General features: G+C 43.3%; 1 protein-coding gene across 16 annotated transcripts in view; it reads right to left on the minus strand.

Annotated features, from left to right (window-relative positions):
- CAMTA1 (calmodulin binding transcription activator 1) overlaps nt 1–20,389 on the minus strand; it is an 891,439-nt gene that overhangs the window by 12,584 nt on the left and 858,466 nt on the right. For 6 of the 16 annotated variants that reach the window (XM_082390196.1, XM_082390200.1, XM_082390195.1 and 3 more), the window contains 11 exons: nt 19,474–19,613; nt 16,010–16,206; nt 15,220–15,298; nt 14,657–14,972; nt 13,696–14,219; nt 8,972–9,159; nt 8,243–8,489; nt 6,997–7,068; nt 5,465–5,485; nt 3,843–4,036; nt 2,885–2,959 (listed from right to left, as the gene is read on the minus strand). In XM_082390196.1, coding sequence (XP_082246322.1) covers nt 2,885–2,959; nt 3,843–4,036; nt 5,465–5,485; nt 6,997–7,068; nt 8,243–8,489; nt 8,972–9,159; nt 13,696–14,219; nt 14,657–14,972; nt 15,220–15,298; nt 16,010–16,206; nt 19,474–19,613 — 2,053 coding nt within the window. Of the gene's footprint in view, nt 1–103; nt 135–2,884; nt 2,960–3,842; nt 4,037–5,464; nt 5,486–6,996; nt 7,069–8,242; nt 8,490–8,971; nt 9,160–13,695; nt 14,220–14,656; nt 14,973–15,219; nt 15,299–16,009; nt 16,207–19,473; nt 19,614–20,389 lie in introns of all 16 variants that reach the window. The other 10 variants (XM_082390199.1, XM_082390201.1, XM_082390202.1 and 7 more) reach the window with 8 other exon arrangements.

Raw genomic sequence — 20,389 nt, forward strand, 5'->3', positions numbered from 1 at the left:
CTTTACGGGCATACCTAGACTGCAGCCCCATGCAAGCAAGCAAAAAGCAAAATATTGAAAATGGAAGATAAAGAGAAACTGGCTAGCAGGCAGCTAAACTCACCCTTTTGTACAGCCTATGGTCCACCAGGGGGCTTTGGACAGTAAAACAACACCAAAGAGCTATTAGCATGTGAGGGTCACAACAGAAATCTTATAAATAGCTTTATTTCAACAAAAAAGACTATAAAGTGTTTTGTTTTGTTTTTTTTTTTTTGGAAAAAAAGAAAAGGAGAGTGGTGGTGGCATATGTGAAATGAGCAGGTAGGAAATTCACCAATTTCTTTTTCAGTCTAAAAATGTTGGGGTCCATGACTGAGCAAAATCCTTAAAGAAATGGGACACTTCTTATTGATTCCTGAAGCCATTTCCTACCTACCTTTTCTGAGAGGGTGTCACATGAGGTTTCCTATTTTAATGCTTCTAGGGGACAATACAGATGACAGTTTCTCTTAAAATAATATTCAATAACCCAGAATGGCAACAGGGTGACACTCATTCTAGGGAAAATGAGTTCAAACTTCCAGGATAGATTTTTCAGGATTTCTTCAGGTTCCTTCATTGAATATATGGGAATGGAAAGTGAATAGTGACCTTACACAGTCAGTAGACAAAGGTTATTCCAATTTGCCTGCACATTTTTCTAGCATCTGGAATATCAAAGGGCAAGTAAAGAAAAGAGCCAGTAGGGGTCATTGTTTAATCCCAAATAAGGAACAGAAATTCAGACCCATAATCTGATGCTCTCTTCATAAAAAAACCTTCTTATTAGCTTCATGAGGTTATTACTGGTTAAAATATGGACCAAAGAAAGGCAAAATCCTCAAGAAATGCTTTTCTACTCGTTTACAAAAGGAGAACTCTAAAAACACGAGTGAAACGATTCCTTCGTTCAGCCTTCTGTGGGAAGCAGCCTTTCAGGCGTTTATGTTTTGCTTAAATATCTCACCCTCTCAATTCACTCAGTTCACCCAATGTAACCACGGTAGGCTTTGGCCAAAAAAAAAAAAAAAGAAGAAGAAGAAAATGAACATGGGACTTTATGTAGTTCTGCTCACAATGACCAAGGTGGCATTACGTATACATATTTTCAAAGTTTGAGGATAAGACCAGAAGAACCAAGGAGAATTTAACTTGTGAACATTTGTTTGACGTGGCTTAAGGAAGAGCCATGTTGAGGCGATTTCCTCGAAGATAAAACCTGCTAGGAAAGTGTTAACCACTGACTCAGCAGTGCTGGATTGAATCCTCCTGGGTTTTTTGTTTTGCAGGAAGAAGAGGAAAAGGGGAGAAGAGTGTGAGCACGTGTGAGAATATATGAAAAAGGGCCCAGGTAAGGCCTTGATATTTTCACCAAAGGAAGAAAATCAACTCCTCTATTTGGCTGCAAGTCCCCTAAGGCTAAATCAAAGGTATGAGTAAATACTAAGGAAAAGAGACTGACTTTGGTAAGGCCTGGAGGATTCATTTCATTACATCCTGGCCATGCCGAATATTCTGATATGCATTTCCTAACAAGACTTGCTATTTCAGAGTATTGATATGGGCACCTCATTGCTTAGCGTCAAGGGGAACACCCCATCACTGCGTGGTGGACAGCAAATGCGCAGCGGAGGAATACGGTAAATGTGCATGAGCTGCCCTGGCAGCATTCTAGCTAGAGAACACCGTATATAACCTAAAAAATGTTCCTTTAAAAGTTGTTATCACTGTGCATGTGTGGTTCTGTCCACGTTCCCTTCCATGGTCATGTAAACGAATTATTTTGTTAATTTAAGTAAAAGTGCACACAAGTAGCCAGTTAACCCCTAGTAAGTCTCAAAGTTAAAATACTGTCAAAGTTAGCAAGTAGACAGTTTGAGGGGAAAACAAACTAAAGTGAAACCTCTGCGGAATCAAACTGCACCTGGACACTCGGGCTTTGGGTACAATTAAACAGGAAAGAGGAAATCAGACGTTAAAGAGCTTGCTTTCAAGTTTGGGTCTGTAAACTGCATAGCTCCCGATGCACAGAAAAGCGACAAAACTACGTGGAGAGCCATCTAAACACAGCTCAGACGGCCAATGTCACAGAGGTCAGGCCGGAATATTAACCCAAGTAAAGAAAAGAAAAACACGGTTCACCAGCCCCCAAAATCTGAGTTAAGGACCTCGTCTTCACCAAGGCATCCCAAACTCAGGAAAACAAAGAGAAACCCCCCTGGCGTAGCTCCGCAGGAAGATGCTGGGGTCACCGGAGCCCACTTCTAGTCGGAAATGCGCCTCCATCTCGGGTGCGTTTCCTGCCCTGCCCAGTTTCATTCTGACCACCTCTCTCCTGTTTCTCATCACAGACTAGCTGGAATTGATCACTTGATGGAGGGTGTTAGCTCTGACACGGCCAGTAGAGGGCACCAACTATTTAGTGGAAATTCTACATCAGAAAATTTGGATGGCATGAGTGGTGTCCCATCCTTTCCTTCAGAATAGAAAACTCTGTGTCTTTTCTGTTTGGACACACGTTAGCACAGTAAGGGTTTAGAGTGAAGAACACACGGCTAAAGAAAAATCTGGAATGAAAAGCCAGTCCGACTAAGTTGTCCTTGCACCCAAACTGAAACAAAAACACTGGCACGATCTCCGTGGTTCAGTCTCTACACAGCATCGTCTGGAACAGCGACCGGTATTCTCACAGCAGCAACTCAGTCCCTAGTTAAAGAGTTCTGTCATCCTAGTGTCACTTGGGACGTGTACCCTGATTATTTGTGGGGGATTAGCTTCACCAAGGAGTTCATGAGTGGTTAAGGCGATGAGGGTGGTTTTATTATTCTCGACGAGGAAAATGTCGGGATGAGGGTTAATGTACCTGTGGCGACAGCGGCGTAGAAACCTCATTATTTTTCGAGCAGCCTGGTCCTGCTTTTTGGTTAGCAAACTGCTCCTGAAAAAGCCAGAGTATGAATTACCGTCACGAGAAGGGTGCTGTAAAGCTTCATGTGCGAAAGTTGAAAGCAGGTCAGCGGTGAGAGAAAACTCTTAACCAAACAGTTTTCAGTTAAGAAAACTCTTAACCAAACAGTTTTCAGTTAAGAAAACTCTTAACCAAACCAAAACTCAAACCAAACAGTTTGGTTAACCAAACTCTTAACCAAATCCAACAGCACAAGCCTATTTTATGGTTCTGGGTCTGGGCATCACTGGGAGAGAAGGAAGGAGGGGACTACAGACACTTTCTCCTACTCGGAGGGAGATAATAGAAAGACTAAAGATAAGATGTCCTGTAACTGTTCTTCCCCAAGTCTTTATAAGCTCGTTTGTTCAAAAAGGCATTAGACAGACTTTCTCGGTGTAGAAATTGATTCGCCTGTGTTTGCCGCTCTCTTTGGGCTATTATTTTCTAAACTTCTTTCGTCAGTGTATTTTCCGGCACTAGAAGTTTTTATTACACTCTTCAAAATGGAGTGGCTTAGTGCTACTTACTCTCCCAAGGTCTTAGGTACAGAAACGCTACAATTTAGACCATTATATTACAGTGCCACCTTTCTGAGTAGGAACTGTGGTCCGGCCAGACTCTGATACAAGTTGAAACTGGGTGGCGGCATCAAAATGATTGGATGGGGGGTGGAGAGAGAGAAAGGAGAAGCTAAATAGACAAAAACAGGCAGAGCGCACAGGTGTAACCGTACGAACACGCGCCATCTAGACTGGTCCGGGAAGAAAGGAGCTGCAAGACGCTTTACTCCTTGTACAGGCCTGCGTGTCAACACGGGGCAGTTCTTTCGACTCAGTCGGGGTTCTCTTGGCCGCCACGAATCTTGACCCACCTGAGTTTCTGCTGTACGATGACTGCCGTCCGCCGAGCCTGCCGTCTCCTGCCACAGTTTTTATAACTCCGGTAAAACTTCTGGATCAGCACAGCAGCACGCCGGCTCTGCTGAAATTTTTTTTGTTCGTAGTAACTTCGGAATTTGCTCTGGATCAGGATGGCAGCCTGTGTCATCTTTTTATAAAGTGCATACTGCAGGGGGGACAAGAAGAAGCACAGCAGTAACAAGGGGGGCCACGCAGGCCTGGGTGCCCTCTGAGCCCACCAGGTGGGGACGGCAAGAAGGAAAACTTTTCCCTTTCTTTTCATATTCTCTGGGGTCGCATCATTAAAGAGGCAAACTAGGCATCTTTTCACCTACCTTTCCAAAATGCAAAATGTTACTTTAAGGGTTGCCTTCAGACAATGCATTGCTTTAAATGTGGGTGTTTTCCCCCCCCAAATATCAAAATTGTTTGCTCTTTTTGGAAAAACGTTTTAATGGCAATAAACTGAGACATTTATGAATCAAAAAAGTATTATTTAGGAAGTAAAACTTGAAATGCTGAAGATGAATATTTCCTATCCAGTTTGGAAACATTTTAAATTAACCTCCCATTTTTAATTGGATGCCTCCCAATTCCTGCCAAACACAAATCTACTTAGCAGTCAGCATCTGATTTCTAACTAGCATTCCACTCGACAAATTTCTGAGTTACAAGGTCCCAAATACAAGGCTTATCATGAAACGCTGACACCTTTAAGCCATTTTAACCTGCAAAAGATTAACGCTTGTAAGACCGACAGGGGGGTGAAGCCATGAAACTTGGAAAGCGGCCCCGGAGCCGGGGATGGCTCGGGAGGCAGGCCCAGCACCCTCCGGCCAGCTTGCCGCAGAGATGGAAAGTGAGGCATGAAGGCACGGTGCGGGGAGGGTGGGTCCTCTTCCCTATCAGAGTTCAGGCAGGAAAAATGCAGAGCTCTCCAGATTTTAAAAAAGACTATGTCCAGATTGCTAACGACATAGACTACAACTCTGGGGACGAGAAGTCACAGAGAAGCGCTTTGCTCACAAGAAGGCGACTTACCATCAGAGGGACAAGTATTCCTCAGAAAATCCCTGCGCCTAAGTATCTCTCTGCATGTACAAGGTGGAGTGAGGGAAGGAAACAGACACAGGGCCCTTCTGCAAGAATCCTGTTTAGTCTTATCTGACCCGCCTGACATTCTCATTTGGCCAAAAGTCTTTTAAGACAAGAACGCTGCATCCTACAGCGTTTCCATCACCTTGACCTGTGCACTCTGCATTGTCAGAACCTCCCGGGCCACGGTGAAGCACGATGGGAAAAAGGGAAATATCTTCAGTGGCTCACAGGGTTCATGGCAATTGTTTTCGATGGATTGTTTAGATGGACACTGGCCAAGAAAATGTCCAATGACTGTTACTGCTGAAACCCACTGCAACGGCATCACCACGTGGTCCCCAGAGGATAGATGTGCTGTGGTGAGGTGGCCGGGCGAGGGGGCTATGCCTACGGAATGACCGTGCCATCTTAATGGCCCCTTCTTGTAGCTGGTGATGGGTGTGAAGTGTGTGACTCTGGTGGAATGGTTTGTGAGAGGACTTGGGTGTATCATTACCTTCAAGGCTATCCATGTCAGCTTGGGGGAGAAACAGAAAATACAAGATTAATGTTAGATTGCCGAATAGAAGGAAATGAAAAACCAGAACCAGAACCAATGAAACTCCCAACCAAAAACAAAACAAAAAGGAAAAAAGGCAACCTGGCTATCTTCATGCCTTCCATCTTCTAAAATACTTGTCTTATATTTGTCAGTATTTTTTTTTAAATGCCTTCCGTCTTTCTGGTTGTAGCCAACACTTCTTTGGGAGGGGATTAAAAAAAAAAACCAAACTCGCATTTTGGAATAAATACCTGCTGAAATCACAGACTTGAAACTTTGATTCTGAGTACTGCTCGGGCTAACAATAAGCCAGGATGGTTCCCTGCTGTGGGGCTACAGGGACTGTGGTGTCAGCGTTTACACAATAAACCTTCATTTCCTGGGATCATGAACTCGATTGGCTATAAGCTAAAGAGGTTCCCCGCCCCTCACCATTAGAGCTCAATCCTAAAGAAACTTGAGAACATGGCAACCTGAATCAGACAAATGCTAGAAATAACAAGAGAACAGAATCCTGAATTTCTGTGTGGCTGGTATACATCTCAGCATTTATTATTCCTTAAATAAAAATGTAAGACCTACCGAAAGCACAACCTAATAAAAGGTTCTAGAATCTACTGACAGGACCGAGCTTTATTGTATGAACCGGTCAAAACTCAATTCGGCAATTTTTAACATTTTATCACCACCTAGGTGGTTAGAAAGGTCTAATATTTACTTAATCTCTCTGAGCCTCAGCTTCTTCATCTGTAAAATGGAAATAAAATTGTTTACTCCAGATATTTTTGTAAGGAGAAAGTGAGATGATGAGCCTAAAAGATCCAGGACGTACTAGGTGCTCTCTTCCCCAGTGATGGGAGCTACGTGACCCTGCAGGTAGTTTCAGAAATAGCAATACTGCACGAAAGAGTAACTCAGATACTCTTCCTGCAACACTTAACTAAGGAATACAAAACAGTTTAAGATATTCTGGGCTTCTTCAGATTTTTACAATTCTTCATTTTAAATTGGATAAGAAGAAGCCAAAAGGAAAACCCGCTAAGGATGATGTAATGTATATAATTCAAGGTCAACGATAACAACTAGTATTTACCTGCTCTAATCACCATATTAAATTCCCTTGAGTTCTTTAATTACTAATTAGTTTATAGGTAAAATGCCTGAGACACAGAGCCTTATTTCAGACACAAATAACTTCCTCGGTATCAGACCAATGTTGCAGGCAGGTGATACCACTAAGAGGCCAACGATCCGAACAAAAATTATTTTGTGGCATTAGTTGCAGGTGGCTTTTTGTTTGCTTGTTTTTGTTTTTTTCCCTTCTGGAACATTTCCCTTTGGTTTTTAATCAAGACAATTCAGAGTCAGTCTTTGGATCAGGCACTGGATGTTGTGCTCTTTGCCAAACCACACACCAGACTCCCCAGGCCTGTTTGGATGCTGTGTGAATAAGGCACGTTCCCATGGCGACCCAGAAGCTGGCTCACCTGTTTATATTTTCTGTAACAACGCTGAATGACAGCTGCTGCCACTTCCTGCTGCTCCCGCAAGGGTCGGCCCTTCAAGGGAAAGTGAGGCAAGAAAAGAAATAATGATGTAGCATAAAAAATGCAACTTTCCCAAGACTTAAATGGAATCATGACTCATTTAATTGACTTTCTCAGAACTGAGACCAGAGGTTTACCAAAATACAGTGATAAGTTAATACCAGGATAAATTTAAAAAATGAATTTACAGAATAACTCTCTGATTATTCCCGCTTCTAAATAGAACCATCATATTTGGATGTTAGGAGGCCTAAAACAATATTCACTTTCAAAGTATTTAAAGAATTAGGTATTGCACTATTTGTCCTTATAAATTTCCGCTCTCTGCTGTCTTTCCTAAGATAACACCAAGTCCTCTACTTTTGTTTTTATTTATTTATTTTATTTTTGGCTGCGCTGGGTCTTCGTTGCTGCGCTCAGGCCTTCTATAGTTGCGGCGAGTGGGGGCTACTCTTCGTCGTGGTGCACGGGCTTTTCATTGCGGTGGCTTCTCTTGCTGCGGAGCACGGGCTCTAGGTGCACGGGCTTCAGTAGTTGTGACATGCGGGCTCAGCAGTTGTGGCTCACAGGCTCTAGAGCACAGGCTCAGTAGTTGTGGCGCACGGGCTTAGTTGCTCCATGGCGTGTGGGATCTTCCTGGACCAGGGCTCGAACCCGTGTCCCCTGCACTGGCAGGTGGATTCTTAACCACTGCACCACCAGGGAAGTCTGAGTCCTCTACTTTTGGATCAATGATTGATGGCTCGTAACACCTTCTTAGGGAGGTCAAAGACTCCTCTGAGAAACTGTGGAAGGCTCTGGACCCTCTCCCACCAAAAATGCACTTTACCATAAAATTTTAGGGCAATCAGTCACCAGGCCTCCAGCTAGAAACCCCTGCTCTAGGTCATAAATTCCTTGCGGCAGAGGTGTCAACTTACTTTATATTAATTAGATAATAAATATCCATTATTATTACCAACAGTTAAGTTCAGATGGTGACAACCACCACACTACTTGTCAGTTTTATTTCACTAAAGCTTCTGACAATTATTAATAATCTCATGGGACCTAATTAATAATGTCAAATAACAATTCTATCAACTCAGAAGAAAAAAAAAGGAAACAGCATATGTTTTAGTTTGAATGACTCTGACTTTTCCAGATCTTAAGAGTGTCACCACATCAGGACTCTATTGTTTTTTACCTTGTATTTCCGGAAAGCTGTCTGGACAAGCCTGGCCGCTTCATAGAGTTCTCTCTGTTCGTGATCAGACAGAGTCAGCTGAGCAAATTCATTCTCCACCTTCTCACTGGTAGACGCACTCAGGAATTCAGACCAGTCTGCGGCGGAGGGAAGGCTGGGTTTCTCGAAAGCTATTTCACTGACTGGTGAGCCTACAGGGCTCAGGCTGGTATTAGAAGAAGGGGTTAGAGGCTCGTTATATGCACTTCTGAAACAAGAGGAGACACAGGGGAGAGAGGCTGGTGATTGGTTTGCATGGTCCATTGCACGCTGGTCAATGAGACAAGATGGTACCTACTGTGGACCATGAAGGATATGCCTTCACTCAGCCCAGAGAGCTGCTAAGCAGACTCTGAATGTCCTTCAATTAGTAACTTCACATTGAGCACCTGTTATGAGTTTAGTACTGTGCTAAGTATTAAATCCACTGAGTCCACTATCCAATTGTGAAACTTCAGTTGAACTGGCGGGGGATCACTAAGATACATTATCTCCTGTGCTCTGATGTGGGAAGAAAAATCATGGGAGAGGTGAGGACATGAGGGGGCCTTGGAAGAGGCAATGGAACTCGTCCTAACGTTTCCTTCCTTCCTTGACAAGGGCGTTCATTACACGGAACTCCTCAGATCCAGTGGGCCTCCTGAGCCTCCACGTAAACACAGGAACTTGCCCTGACCTGACACTACTGACCTGATCTGGGCGGCATTTGGCAGATGGTCTACGTCAGCTAGGTAACCGGCCAGCCAGCTCATCGTACTGCTGATGGTGGCCGCGTCTGTCCTCTCCAATGCCGGGGACTCCATGGGCACAAAGTTCTCCTGCTTGATCCGCTCAGGGGTGGCTTCAATGATGTGCTCTGCCAAGGTCATCATGTTCACCTGGAGCCCGGAGGTCACAGAACACTCAGGTTAGGGTGGCACCTTAGAGGTTATCCAGGCCTACCTCCACTCCCCCCACCTTGGAAAGAAAGAAAGGAGAGAGTGCGGGCTTACACCTCAGTCCAGTGCCCTCCAATCTCATCGTAAGGTTTTCCGATTCACCTGAATGTGCTGAGATCCCAGATCTGATTATCTCCAAATCATAGTTTGGTCCCAAACCTTAAGTCTTCGAGAACGTCTGGCTTGTGCCTACTTTCTACTCTCAGCTAGGACCAACCAGTTAAGGATGCTATGACTGGGCAGTCCTGGTCATATTATTGTAGTGACACTACTGGTTACCTGACCACCATCACCCCATTTTGCCTTGCCCAGAGAACCCCAGTTTTGTAGAGAGCAGCAACGAGCCAACATCCAGGGGACAGCTCGTGACTGATACAAGCCAACTGTCCTAATCCCCTTCTTGGTTTCCCACCTTCCGTGCACCAAGGAGGGGAGAGGATCTGTGACCCACTTCTGGACAGGAGACTGCACAGAAGTCTGCTGGGTGGGCTCTGGGCAAAGCTTTTGCTTTCCTGATGAAAGGTATCGATGCACCTGGCCCTTTCCCTTCCTCTTCCTGCTCTGACTACAGATGAGCTCCAGAAGCCACATTACAACCATAAAGCAACAAGCACGAAGAGGAGAGGCAAAAGAACAGAAAATCCAGAAAAAATCCTGGTCCCGGATGGCATTACTGAGCAACTGAACCTCTGGACTTCTATGAGAAGAATAAGTCATTTTCTTATTAAACCACTGGAGTTAGGTTGCTGCTACAGGCACCCAAAATACATTCCTAATGGATGCATTTAGGAATCCGCAGAACTAGCCTGGAGTAGATATATTTGGTCAGAATCAGAGATATAACCTTGTTTTTAAAAGTTTCCTTGCACATCTCTTGAAAATGGAAGTTGAAATATAGCAGTTTAAGTTTTTAAGTGAATTGAAAATGTTCTGAAAGGATCTATACAAAAATGACAAAATGCTTATCTTACAACATGCGTGAACCTGAAAAACATTATGCTAAGTGAAAGAAGCCAGACACAGAATATGACAGTTTATGATTCCATTTATACAACATTTCTAGAAAAAGCAAAATTCTGGGGGAGGGAAATCAGATCGGCGGTTGCCCAGGGCTGGTATGGGAACAGAGGGTGACTGCAAAGGGGCACAGGGAACTTTTGGGGGGTGATGGAAGTGTTCTAAATGGGACTGCGATGATTGCACAGCTGTATAAATTCACTGAAGTTCATTACACTGAACACTTAAAGTGAGTGAATTTTATGGTATGTAAATTACACCTCAATAAAACTCTTAAAAACACTTATCTTGGGTAATTTTCTAAATTTTCAACAAAGAACAAGAATTATTGTGACAGGAATAAAAATGAAAACATTTAGGGAAAAAAATATCACAGCTTTTCTTTTCCTTCTATATTGGCTCTCTTGGTTTGTGAGTCAAACAGGAGGAGGTAAGTCCTACCTTGATTTATTTTTCATGAAAGTATTAAAAAGTGGAATTTCTGGAGACGGAAGGTTATAACTATCTGTAGTCACTCCTCTCCCAAATCCTCTATTCTATAAACACGTGTCAGTGTAAGAACACCTTAATATCATAATAAATGCAACATTCTGAGATACCAAGTAGCTGATTTTTCATTGTGATAGCTACAAAAAAAGGCCATGGAATTTAAATGACTTTCAGGTTTTTTATTCAAATGATGTTGGGTTTTTATTTACATTCTCTTTGGGTCCTAGTATATGAGCAGTTTTCATAAATGGGCTTGGATATCTAAAAAGAACACTGATATGTATATTTACTATGTGTATTCATACATCTACATAATTATATATATCATATATTAAATATACATACAAAGTCAAACTTTCTAATTGTATTGTCAATATTTTCATATCCTCTTCATACCTGAGCTGACAAATCTTGAAACAGTTGTGTCAGTCTCACACTATGATTACAGTTATGGTTTCACATTTCTTCATCTTTACTTGCTTTAATATTTGGAAGCTATGTCGTTAGGTGCATAATGGCTCATTACGGTCATATCGTTTTGACAAATTATATATATATATATACCATTTGCCTTACCTGTACTTTCTATCATTTTTCTTTTTATATTCATTTGTCTGTTATATCTTTACCTATCACATCATTTTCATTCTTTCTGTTTCATTTCATTTTAATTCTTTTACAAGCAGTATATAGTATATTTTGCTTCCTTTTTTTTTTTTTACCCAATCTGAGAATCTTTTAATAGAATTAACAGTTTCCAAAGTGGGAATAAGTCATGTTTGAAAATATTCCTATAATATTATGTTATAGAGTATTATTTTTGTTGTTGCTTTTTTCTTTATTACCATTACTGAACTTTTCCTGAATGGGCCAAATTTTCTTTTTTCCCCCTTAAATGACACAGAAATTCTGTAGCCTGTTTTTACACTACCTATTAACTTGACATTTCTAACAAGCATATTTCAGGCTATACATACCTATCAATATCATAATTGGAACAAACTTTGATTTTCCCTGGACAGGGGAACTGCTTTAGTACACTTTTACCTTCCTCTCCCTACCTCCCTGGTTTTGTTAAAACAATTTAGAATCTTAGTTCTAGGTTATTTTTTGAAACATTATTTCTTCTATTTAAAGAATTGCTTATCATGCAACCACACTATCAATAATTATTCAGAGATATCGCTATTACCGGTTTTACTGTTCACTCCTCCATGAACTCTGGCTTGCCATTTCTTGAATTATTTCATTAATTTTAATTGTTATTTTTTTCATTTGGCTAAAATGCTTCTTTAGACTGCTGCTTTTTTCACAGGTATGTGCTCTTAAATTAGCAAAATATTCTCTGACGTTTCAGTGAAAATATAGAGTAGATTTTTTTCAGGTTATTTTCTATTTCCTGCATCAACTGTTTCAGTAAGGGCCAGATGCTCTAAAGCTGTGCTATCCAATGGCTATTCAAACTTAAATTAATTAAACTTAAGTAACATTAGAAATTCAATTCCCGAGTCACACTGAATACATTTCCAATGCTCAGTACCACACATGGCCACTGGCTACCATATTGGACAGGGCAGACATAGAATGTTTCCATCACTACAGAAAGTTCTGGTGGCCAGCACTGTTCTAGATGCTCATCTTGGTTCCCCTCTTTTAAGCTGCTGATTTTCATAGTCTGGTGATTTATTATTATATGTTTATATTTATAAATATTGTTCTGATTGCTCAGAATTAATATCTAGTATGGGCTCCAACAGAAATTGTTTAAAACAGGGCTTTAACTATGGCAGGTCAAATCTAGCTAGCTGTTTGTGTAAATAAAGTTTTATTGGCACATGGCCCACTCATTTGTTTAATACTGTCTAAGGCTGCTTTTGTGCTACAAAGGCAGACTGAACAGTCATGACAAAGTCTGTATTGCCCACAAAGCCTGAAATATTTACTATTTGGCCCTTTCCAGAAAAAATGTGCCAACCCCTCATCTCAAATATTATTTGATTTCCTGGGGAAGGCCTCCCCACAATTGTAGTGGTTGGTAGATCAGTAGCGGGGCGCCCACCACGCACCAGGGATGGAAACATACTGGTAAGCGTGCATGATTCTTGTCCTGTGCTAAACAGTGGGGGCTGGTAGGAAGGGTCCCCTGGGATGCAATGAACAGGAGTGTTTTAGCAACCAGACCTATCTAGGAATGTTGTCTGGGATACGAGATCCCCAATCATTTCTACAGGCACAGGTGCCCTAGTGAATTTCTTATGGGAGTTTTCTCCTTTTATATTTGTTTTGGATTCTATCAATGGGAAGAGGGGAAGAGAGGAAGTCAGACACATGTTCTGAGGATGCTCATTTTGTCCTCCCCATAGAGTATATTTTAATTAATGGAATTTGCTTGTTTAAGAGCCTAACCTCAAATTTACTTCAGTATGTATTCTCTTAATCTGTAACAAGTGTGATGCCCTAAAAGGATCCTGGATTTATTATAAAAGCAGTCAATTATCAGCTTTAGGGATATTCCGCTGCCCCTCATGAGAGCCTCAGACGATAGATGCCTTTACAAGGACAAGATGCTTGTTGTGCTTATCAAATCACTTACATCATTCAAATTCTACCCACAGGCCTCCTGTTTTAGCCATTATCAGGCTGTGACTCTCACTAGTACTTAAAACAGCAAAATCAGTCACCCTGGATACAAGGAGGAAGCAAAAGACTTACTGTAGGAGTTCTGAGGAGCTAGTACAAGGCTCTACTGAGATCTGGGTCCCTGGTATTTAGGCCCTGTTCACAATGCTTGAGTCACAAGTGAAAACGTGGCCCAAGTAAAGAAGACAGTCCAAAATTCTTATATATAAGCCCAGACTTCGAACCCTTCACTGGTGAGAAAATGACACGACCTCTCGAAATTGGCAGTAAAGATCAAGGAAGCTAGGACGGATGGACCAGCCTCTGCAGGTTTACCTTCCCCACGCTCACCTGTATATCATCCATGGGCTGTGAGCACTCCTCACTTTCTGCACTATCACGGTAGGACCCCAGCTCTGTGTTCACCACCTCTCTGTTAGCCATCATCAGGACACTCATTGGTTCCCGTGGACGCACCTGTGAAGGTGTTGCATCCTTTCCTACACTGGTCCCCTTCGGATTTCCAGTCACCTGTACTGTAGACACACCAATGTAAAGATCTTTGGAATTCCACTTTACTACCGGCTGAGATCCAGAGGCTTGGAATCCTGCAGTCTCTGGAGTGGGAGGGGAGATTTCCCGGCTGTAGTCCCTCACTCCTTCACTGGGGCTGATTCTCTCGGGGACAGACTGCTTAGAACTAGGGCTCTGCTTCCTGATATTTGGCTGTTCCAGACTCAGTGCAGTGGAAAGCAGCTTCTCCTGCCTTGCCTGGAAGTACTCAGGGTTCAATTTATGCTTTTTGGGAGCTGGATAATCTTTGTGGCTCTCACTGCTGTAGTAATTAGAGGGTTCAGACCGAGGTCTTCTCAGCTCTGAAAAGTACAGTAGAAAGGATAGTCAGGACAGGCGATACGATTAGGAATCCTAAAGAATTAACACTTTCTCTATGCCTGAGAGACACAAAGCGCAAAGCCAGAACTCAAGACATGTCCCTCACATTTCAATACTCCCCAGCAGCATATACTACAATCAGATAATCCTCCTCCAAAATCTGTAGCTCTTTCTTGCACGAACATAGTTTTTTTCTTTTTTTTTTTTTGCTACTTTCTGCAGTTTTGGGGTGGGATGGGCCGGGGGAAGCACTAGGCATTCTAATAACTAAAAGGAAAATTAGAAACACTAAAAAAAAAAAAAAATCCCCAAACCCTTAAATGTATGTGAATATCCTATGGACTTTTCTGAGGGTAGCTGCATGAAAGCAAAAGGGAAATCTGCCAAGTTCTGAGACGTCATCATTTAAAATGTTTACCTGGATTGGTACTTGCAATAACGGTGACTCCTTTGGGTATTTCTGGGGAGTTGATGGTTTCGCTGTGCCACTGGGTCATCCAGCTCTCTGCACTGGGTTCCTCGCTTGGAGGACAGTGGATTCTGGGGTTCTGTCCAAGCTGAGCCTGTTCGTCCCTCTGCAGGTGCTCCAGACACTCTGCTAATTTCACATGACCCCTTGACCTGGCAATTCCCAAAGGCAGCCTTCCTAGAGAGTCCGGAATAGAGATGGCCCGACGGTCCCACTTGTACAGCACGACAGCTGCTTCTAAGTGCCCGAGAGCACATGCCCACATCTGAAAAACAGAGAGACAAAGTGAGCTTCCTCAGTACGAGTTAAAAAACATATTTGACTTTTGCCATTGCTGCCAATTGACAAATTGGTCCTTGGCACCGATCTCAATGGGGCCATAAAACGTTACCATTACGAAGTAGCTCCGATACATGTCGTATGTTCAATGAGGGATAATACAAAGGGAACCAAGCACATCCCTATGCCAGCCTAGAAGAACAGTTCGGGGAATAAATGAACCCATTTCTTACCAGAGGAGTACAGGAGAAGTGGTCCACATTCAAGGGGTCAACCTCCAGTTCCAAATCAATGCTATCTGCATGCTTTGTGCTGGAACGAACAGCACCAGAAATTACTGCACAATGAATCCACGTTAAAAAATACCAGAACGTTATGAAACTCACAGAGATGAAACCAAACTGGGCGTCTCACATTCCTGGAGTGAAGAAATACAGCCCCAGACTCCCTAGGGTGCTCTGGGCTCTCCGTTTTGCCAGAGGCCCAGGGGAAATAAAAAGTCCAATGTTGGGGCTTCCCTGGTGGTGCAGTGGTTGAGAATCTGCCTGCCAATGCAGGGGACACGGGTTCGGGCCCTGGTCCGGGAAGATCCCACATGCCGTGGAGCAACTAAGCCCATGAGCCACAACTACTGAGCCTGCGCGTCTGGAGCCTGTGCTCCGCAACAAGAGAGGCCGCGATGGTGAGAGGCCTGCGCACCGCGATGAAGAGTGGCCCCTGCGTGCCGCAACCAGAGAAAGCCCTCGCACAGAAACTAAGACCCAACGCAGCCATAGATAAATAAAATAAATAAATTTAAAAAATTAAAAAAAAAAAAAAAGTCCAATGTTTAGTTCAGCATCTCACTCAGGACTTCTCGGGCAGAAGTTCATAGAACTTCTTGGAACTGTCCACAGAGAGAGCCCTTGGCTCTCAGGCTACCACGCTCCCCGAATGGCCAGATTGCCCTCCACCAGTGGACCCCCTAAGAGGAACTCCTGTTGAGGGGTGAGGATGACAGCGGCCGTCGGGCCCCAGCCTTACCGCCATTTGATGAGGGTCTGGATGAGGGTGGCGTAACCCTGGGCCGCGGCCAGGTGGAGGAGGGTCATTCCACGGAAAGTCTTGGAGTGGATCAGATGCTTGGACTTTGCCCAGCAGGCGCGACTCATCATCTTCTCGCACACGACAACCACGCGGCTCTCAAAGCAGCTCCCCAGGGTCCCGGGGCCAGGCGCGCACTGTAATAAAACGGCACGCGTTCCGATCGGAGGACCAAAGGCCCTGCAGCAAGTCAGCGTTCGGATGCCGGCGTGGGAAACCAGTGCTTTATGATTTGCAACAGAAAACGGGAAGCATGAAGCTGAAAATAAGACATCTCGAAAGGGAGAACAGAACGTGCTGCGTCCAGCTCAGCGGCACATGTCCGCAGCCGGGCACATGGTAATTTTCTGTAACTCTAAGGACGTCAGAGTCTGTCCGCTGCAGCTGACGCTCTGATTGTGAGCTTTGTGCTGATCCAGCTCAGGGAAAGTATATACTGCTAAAAAGGAAACGAACAGAAAACATGGCCCCAGCCTCCCAGGTGAAGCAAACACTGCAGGCAGTAAACTGTCAGGGGACAGCAAGGCAGGGTAACTTATGCTTCCACCACCGGCTGCCTGGAGCTCTTGACTCCCCTGCTCCTTCTGAAGGAGAATTAAGTCACTTAGATGGGGATTTTTCTCCCTAAAGAAGCACTTAGAAATATCCAGTAATACATTTGCAACAACACGGATGGACCTTGAGGGCATTACATTAAGTGAAATGAGTCAGAGAAAGACAAATACTGTATGATGCCACTTATATGCGGAATCTTAAAACACACACACACACACACACACACACACACACACACAAAAGCCTCCTGACTTCATAGATACAGAGAACAGCCTGATAGTTGCCAGAGGAGGGGGGAGGAGGTCGGCAAAATGGGTGAAGGGGGTCAAAAGGTATAAACTTCCAGTTATAAAACAAGTAAGTCCTGGGGATGTAATGTACAGCATGGCATTTATAGTTCATAAGACTGTACTGCATACTGGAGAGTTGCTAAGACAGCAGATCTTAAAAGTTCTCATCACAAGGAAAAAACAATTTGTAACTATGTGTGATGATGGGTGTTAACTAGCCTTATCATGGTGACCATTCTGCAGTGCACACAAATACCGAATCATTATGTTGTACACCCGAAACTAACATGATGTTGTATGTCAATTATATCTCAATTGAAAAAACAGATTTTTAAAAATCCAGTAATAACCCAGTCCTTTATATAAAGCAAAAAGGACACTGGGGAAGGCATGAGAGACCGAAATTTAAGCGTTCTTGCTAACAACAGAGGCACACGAGAAAGAGAAATTCACTCATGTTAGCCACCTGGCTTTCTTCTCTTTTTTGTAAAAGGAGGTTGTGAAAGAAGAAAAATAAAATCAAAGTTAGGAACCTCAACAGCTTATCTGAGTCTCTGCTCTAGCACGTTTACGTTTCACACACCCCCCCCGCCCCACCCCGAATAAATGGCCCTTCTGGTCTAATTCTCCTCTCTGGTATTATTTTAAAGGTATTTTGTCCAGTTACAAACCCCATGAAATTCAATTACTACAGAAACACTGTTGCTCCTCATTGTTTTTTGTTTTGAAATCTGGAAAAAAAAAATGCCTGCAAAAATAAAAAGGCAGAGGATGGTTATAATGTCACCCTCACTAGAACTGTCATGACATGTTTAGAGGAGCACAGTCGGGCAACCCCGACCTGCAGCAGAATGACCTTGACTCGAAAGGCCCAGGCACGGCTGCTCTATACACACCAGACAGACACATTCAGGGGCACACGGAAGTCACTTGGCAGTGACCAAAGAGGGAATTTCTTTGCATTAACAAAAACAGTTCCATCTCTATCACATAAGGTAGACACAGATATTTATTGAAGCCAACTTAAACTGATGAAAGAGTATTCAATAGCAGTTAATATGGGATCAGACAATAGGACAGTTGCCAGATAGTTGAGCTATAAAATGACACTACTCTCCATTCCCTTTATGCAGCCTTTGTTGGTGAAAGAAAAAGGATTTCATGGGAATCTCTTATTTTAGCCATGAGGTAGATAGCAAATAATGTTTACTTCTTTTTATAAAACAGTAGTATCAGGCAGACAGGAAGCCTTAATAATATTTTACTTTGTGCCAAGTCTTTCCTTTTCCATTGATTTCTGAAGATAGGAGAGAAATAAGAAGGAAATTCCCGGAAAAAGGTTACTTTCGGGGGTGTGGTACCATATGCTTTGTTTTCATCTATTGTGATGAAATAGATGTGTTTCATCTATTATTAAAAATATTACTAACACTTGATATTTACAAGGATCATAAAACTCCAAATGTTCACTTAAAAATGTAATTGTTCAGAAAAAAATCAACATTCATCTTGAAGAGAAAGAGGGGGAATTATTTGAGGTTTTTAGGTGATATCTCAGTGGTGGAGGTAAGAAACACCATCAGTCCCTTTAAATTCATTCTAGGGGACTTCCCTGGTGGCGCAGGGGTTAAGAATCCGCCTACCAATGCAGGGGAAAACGGGTTTAATCACTGGTCCGGGAAGATCTCACATGCCACGGAGCAACTAAGCCCGTGCACCACATCTGCGGAGCCCACACTCCTAGAGCCCGTGCTCCGCAACAAGAGAAGGCACCGCAATGAGAAGCCCATGCACTGCAACAAAGAGTAGCCCCTGCTCGTCGCAACTAGAGAAAGCCCGCGCGCAGCAATGAAGACCCAACAAAGCCAAAAAAAAAAAAAAAAAAAGAATCAAAAAAATTTATTCTAGGGCCTCCTGAAAAATAATTTCTGCCTAGGAAACTTCCCCAAAATGAAGCTCCTAAATGAAATTGACATAAAGCCTTCAAGACTAATGGGACTCTAAAATAATATTTGATGATTTCCCTGTACCTGACAATAATAATGCATTCATCACGGAACTGATGAAAAAGCATATATAACAATGACAGAATGTATAATATTCTACTGTTCTGCACTGAAAAATTACCAAAACAGTTTCTCTGGGCCCTTATAAAACAATTATGTTCTTTATTTATACTTGAGATAAAGATAGAACACAAAACACAAAATAGGTTCTAATTGAACTCTGAGCCCAGCGCATCTGAGTCATCTCTTGGCCTCTGTTCTGTCACTGGATGCCCGCCCTCCCGCTGGCAGCTAACTGCAGTGACTTCTGAGATCAGTAAGTGATTTAAGGCTTAGGGAGATGAACCACTGAGAAGCCCCACAGTCCAAGGCTTCTTCCCCAGCACACGGAGTTGAATACTCAGAAACACAGGGACTACAAAGCACCCCCCTGCCTTTTGCCTCTTCCAGGAAGGGCGCCAGCAGCAGCAGAGAAGGGACTTGTGATCGACAGCCTCACACATCGATCAAACATTAGACACCACGAAAGGCGACAGTCCGCGCCGACTCGTACCTGAGCTTGGCTTCCTCCGTTCCCACTCCCGCTGCCCCCTCCTCCGTTCCCCTGCTTGTGCTGCTGGGACCCGGTCATCTCAGCCATCCTCCTTTCCATCTGCTCCAGTCGCTCAAGGATGGACATCCTGAACTGGTTATCTAGGGCAGAACAAGGAAGAGTGAGGTTGTGTTCTGGAAGAAGGGCCATTAACACGTGGCCTAGGCGAGCCTGCAGGACGGCCATCCAAGATGGCCACCGACTCAACCAAATCACACGGGGTTTGTCCAGGCTGGATTTCACCAGCGCGGTAGTAACCCTGACACTTCACACAAGCCTGCAGCCTCGACAGCAGCCCACAGTTCTCAGCTGAAGGAACAGAAAACCCCTTTTTGTCAAGGTCCTGGTTTCAGGTTCCTGGACCTCATTTCTTTGGCAAATTCCCCAATGGAAACCGTGAAGAGAGATCTGGTAGATAGGCCCCTAGAGCAAACAAATGAAATGAATAAAATTTAATTTAAATCACTGGAAGAAAGCAATCATTATGGGAAAGAAGAACACACACAACCCCACACAGATACAGATATCTAGATTTTTTTTTTTAAAGTAGTATCTTTTACCCACACACTGAAAAAAAAAAAAAAAAAAAAAAAAAGATTTTATTTTCTGATCCAGGCTCTAGCCACAGACACACACATACATTAGAGCTGGGGTTAGGTAAGAGCAAATGCAAAGGCCCTGAGGCAGAACGTTCCAGGAGCAGAAGCCATGTGGCTGGACCACAGCAGAGAGGAGAGAAGATGAAGCTGGAGAGGGGGGTAAGGACCAATCAGGACACAGTTAAGAACACTGGCTGTGCCATATAATAGCTGTGTAACTTTGAACAAAACCTTTGGTGTCTCAGTTTCCTGAACTCTTAAATGGGGATAGTAACTGT

This window comes from Balaenoptera borealis, assembly GCF_965194805.1.
Source record: "Balaenoptera borealis genome assembly, chromosome: 1".
Taxonomy (NCBI): Eukaryota; Metazoa; Chordata; class Mammalia; order Artiodactyla; family Balaenopteridae; genus Balaenoptera; species Balaenoptera borealis.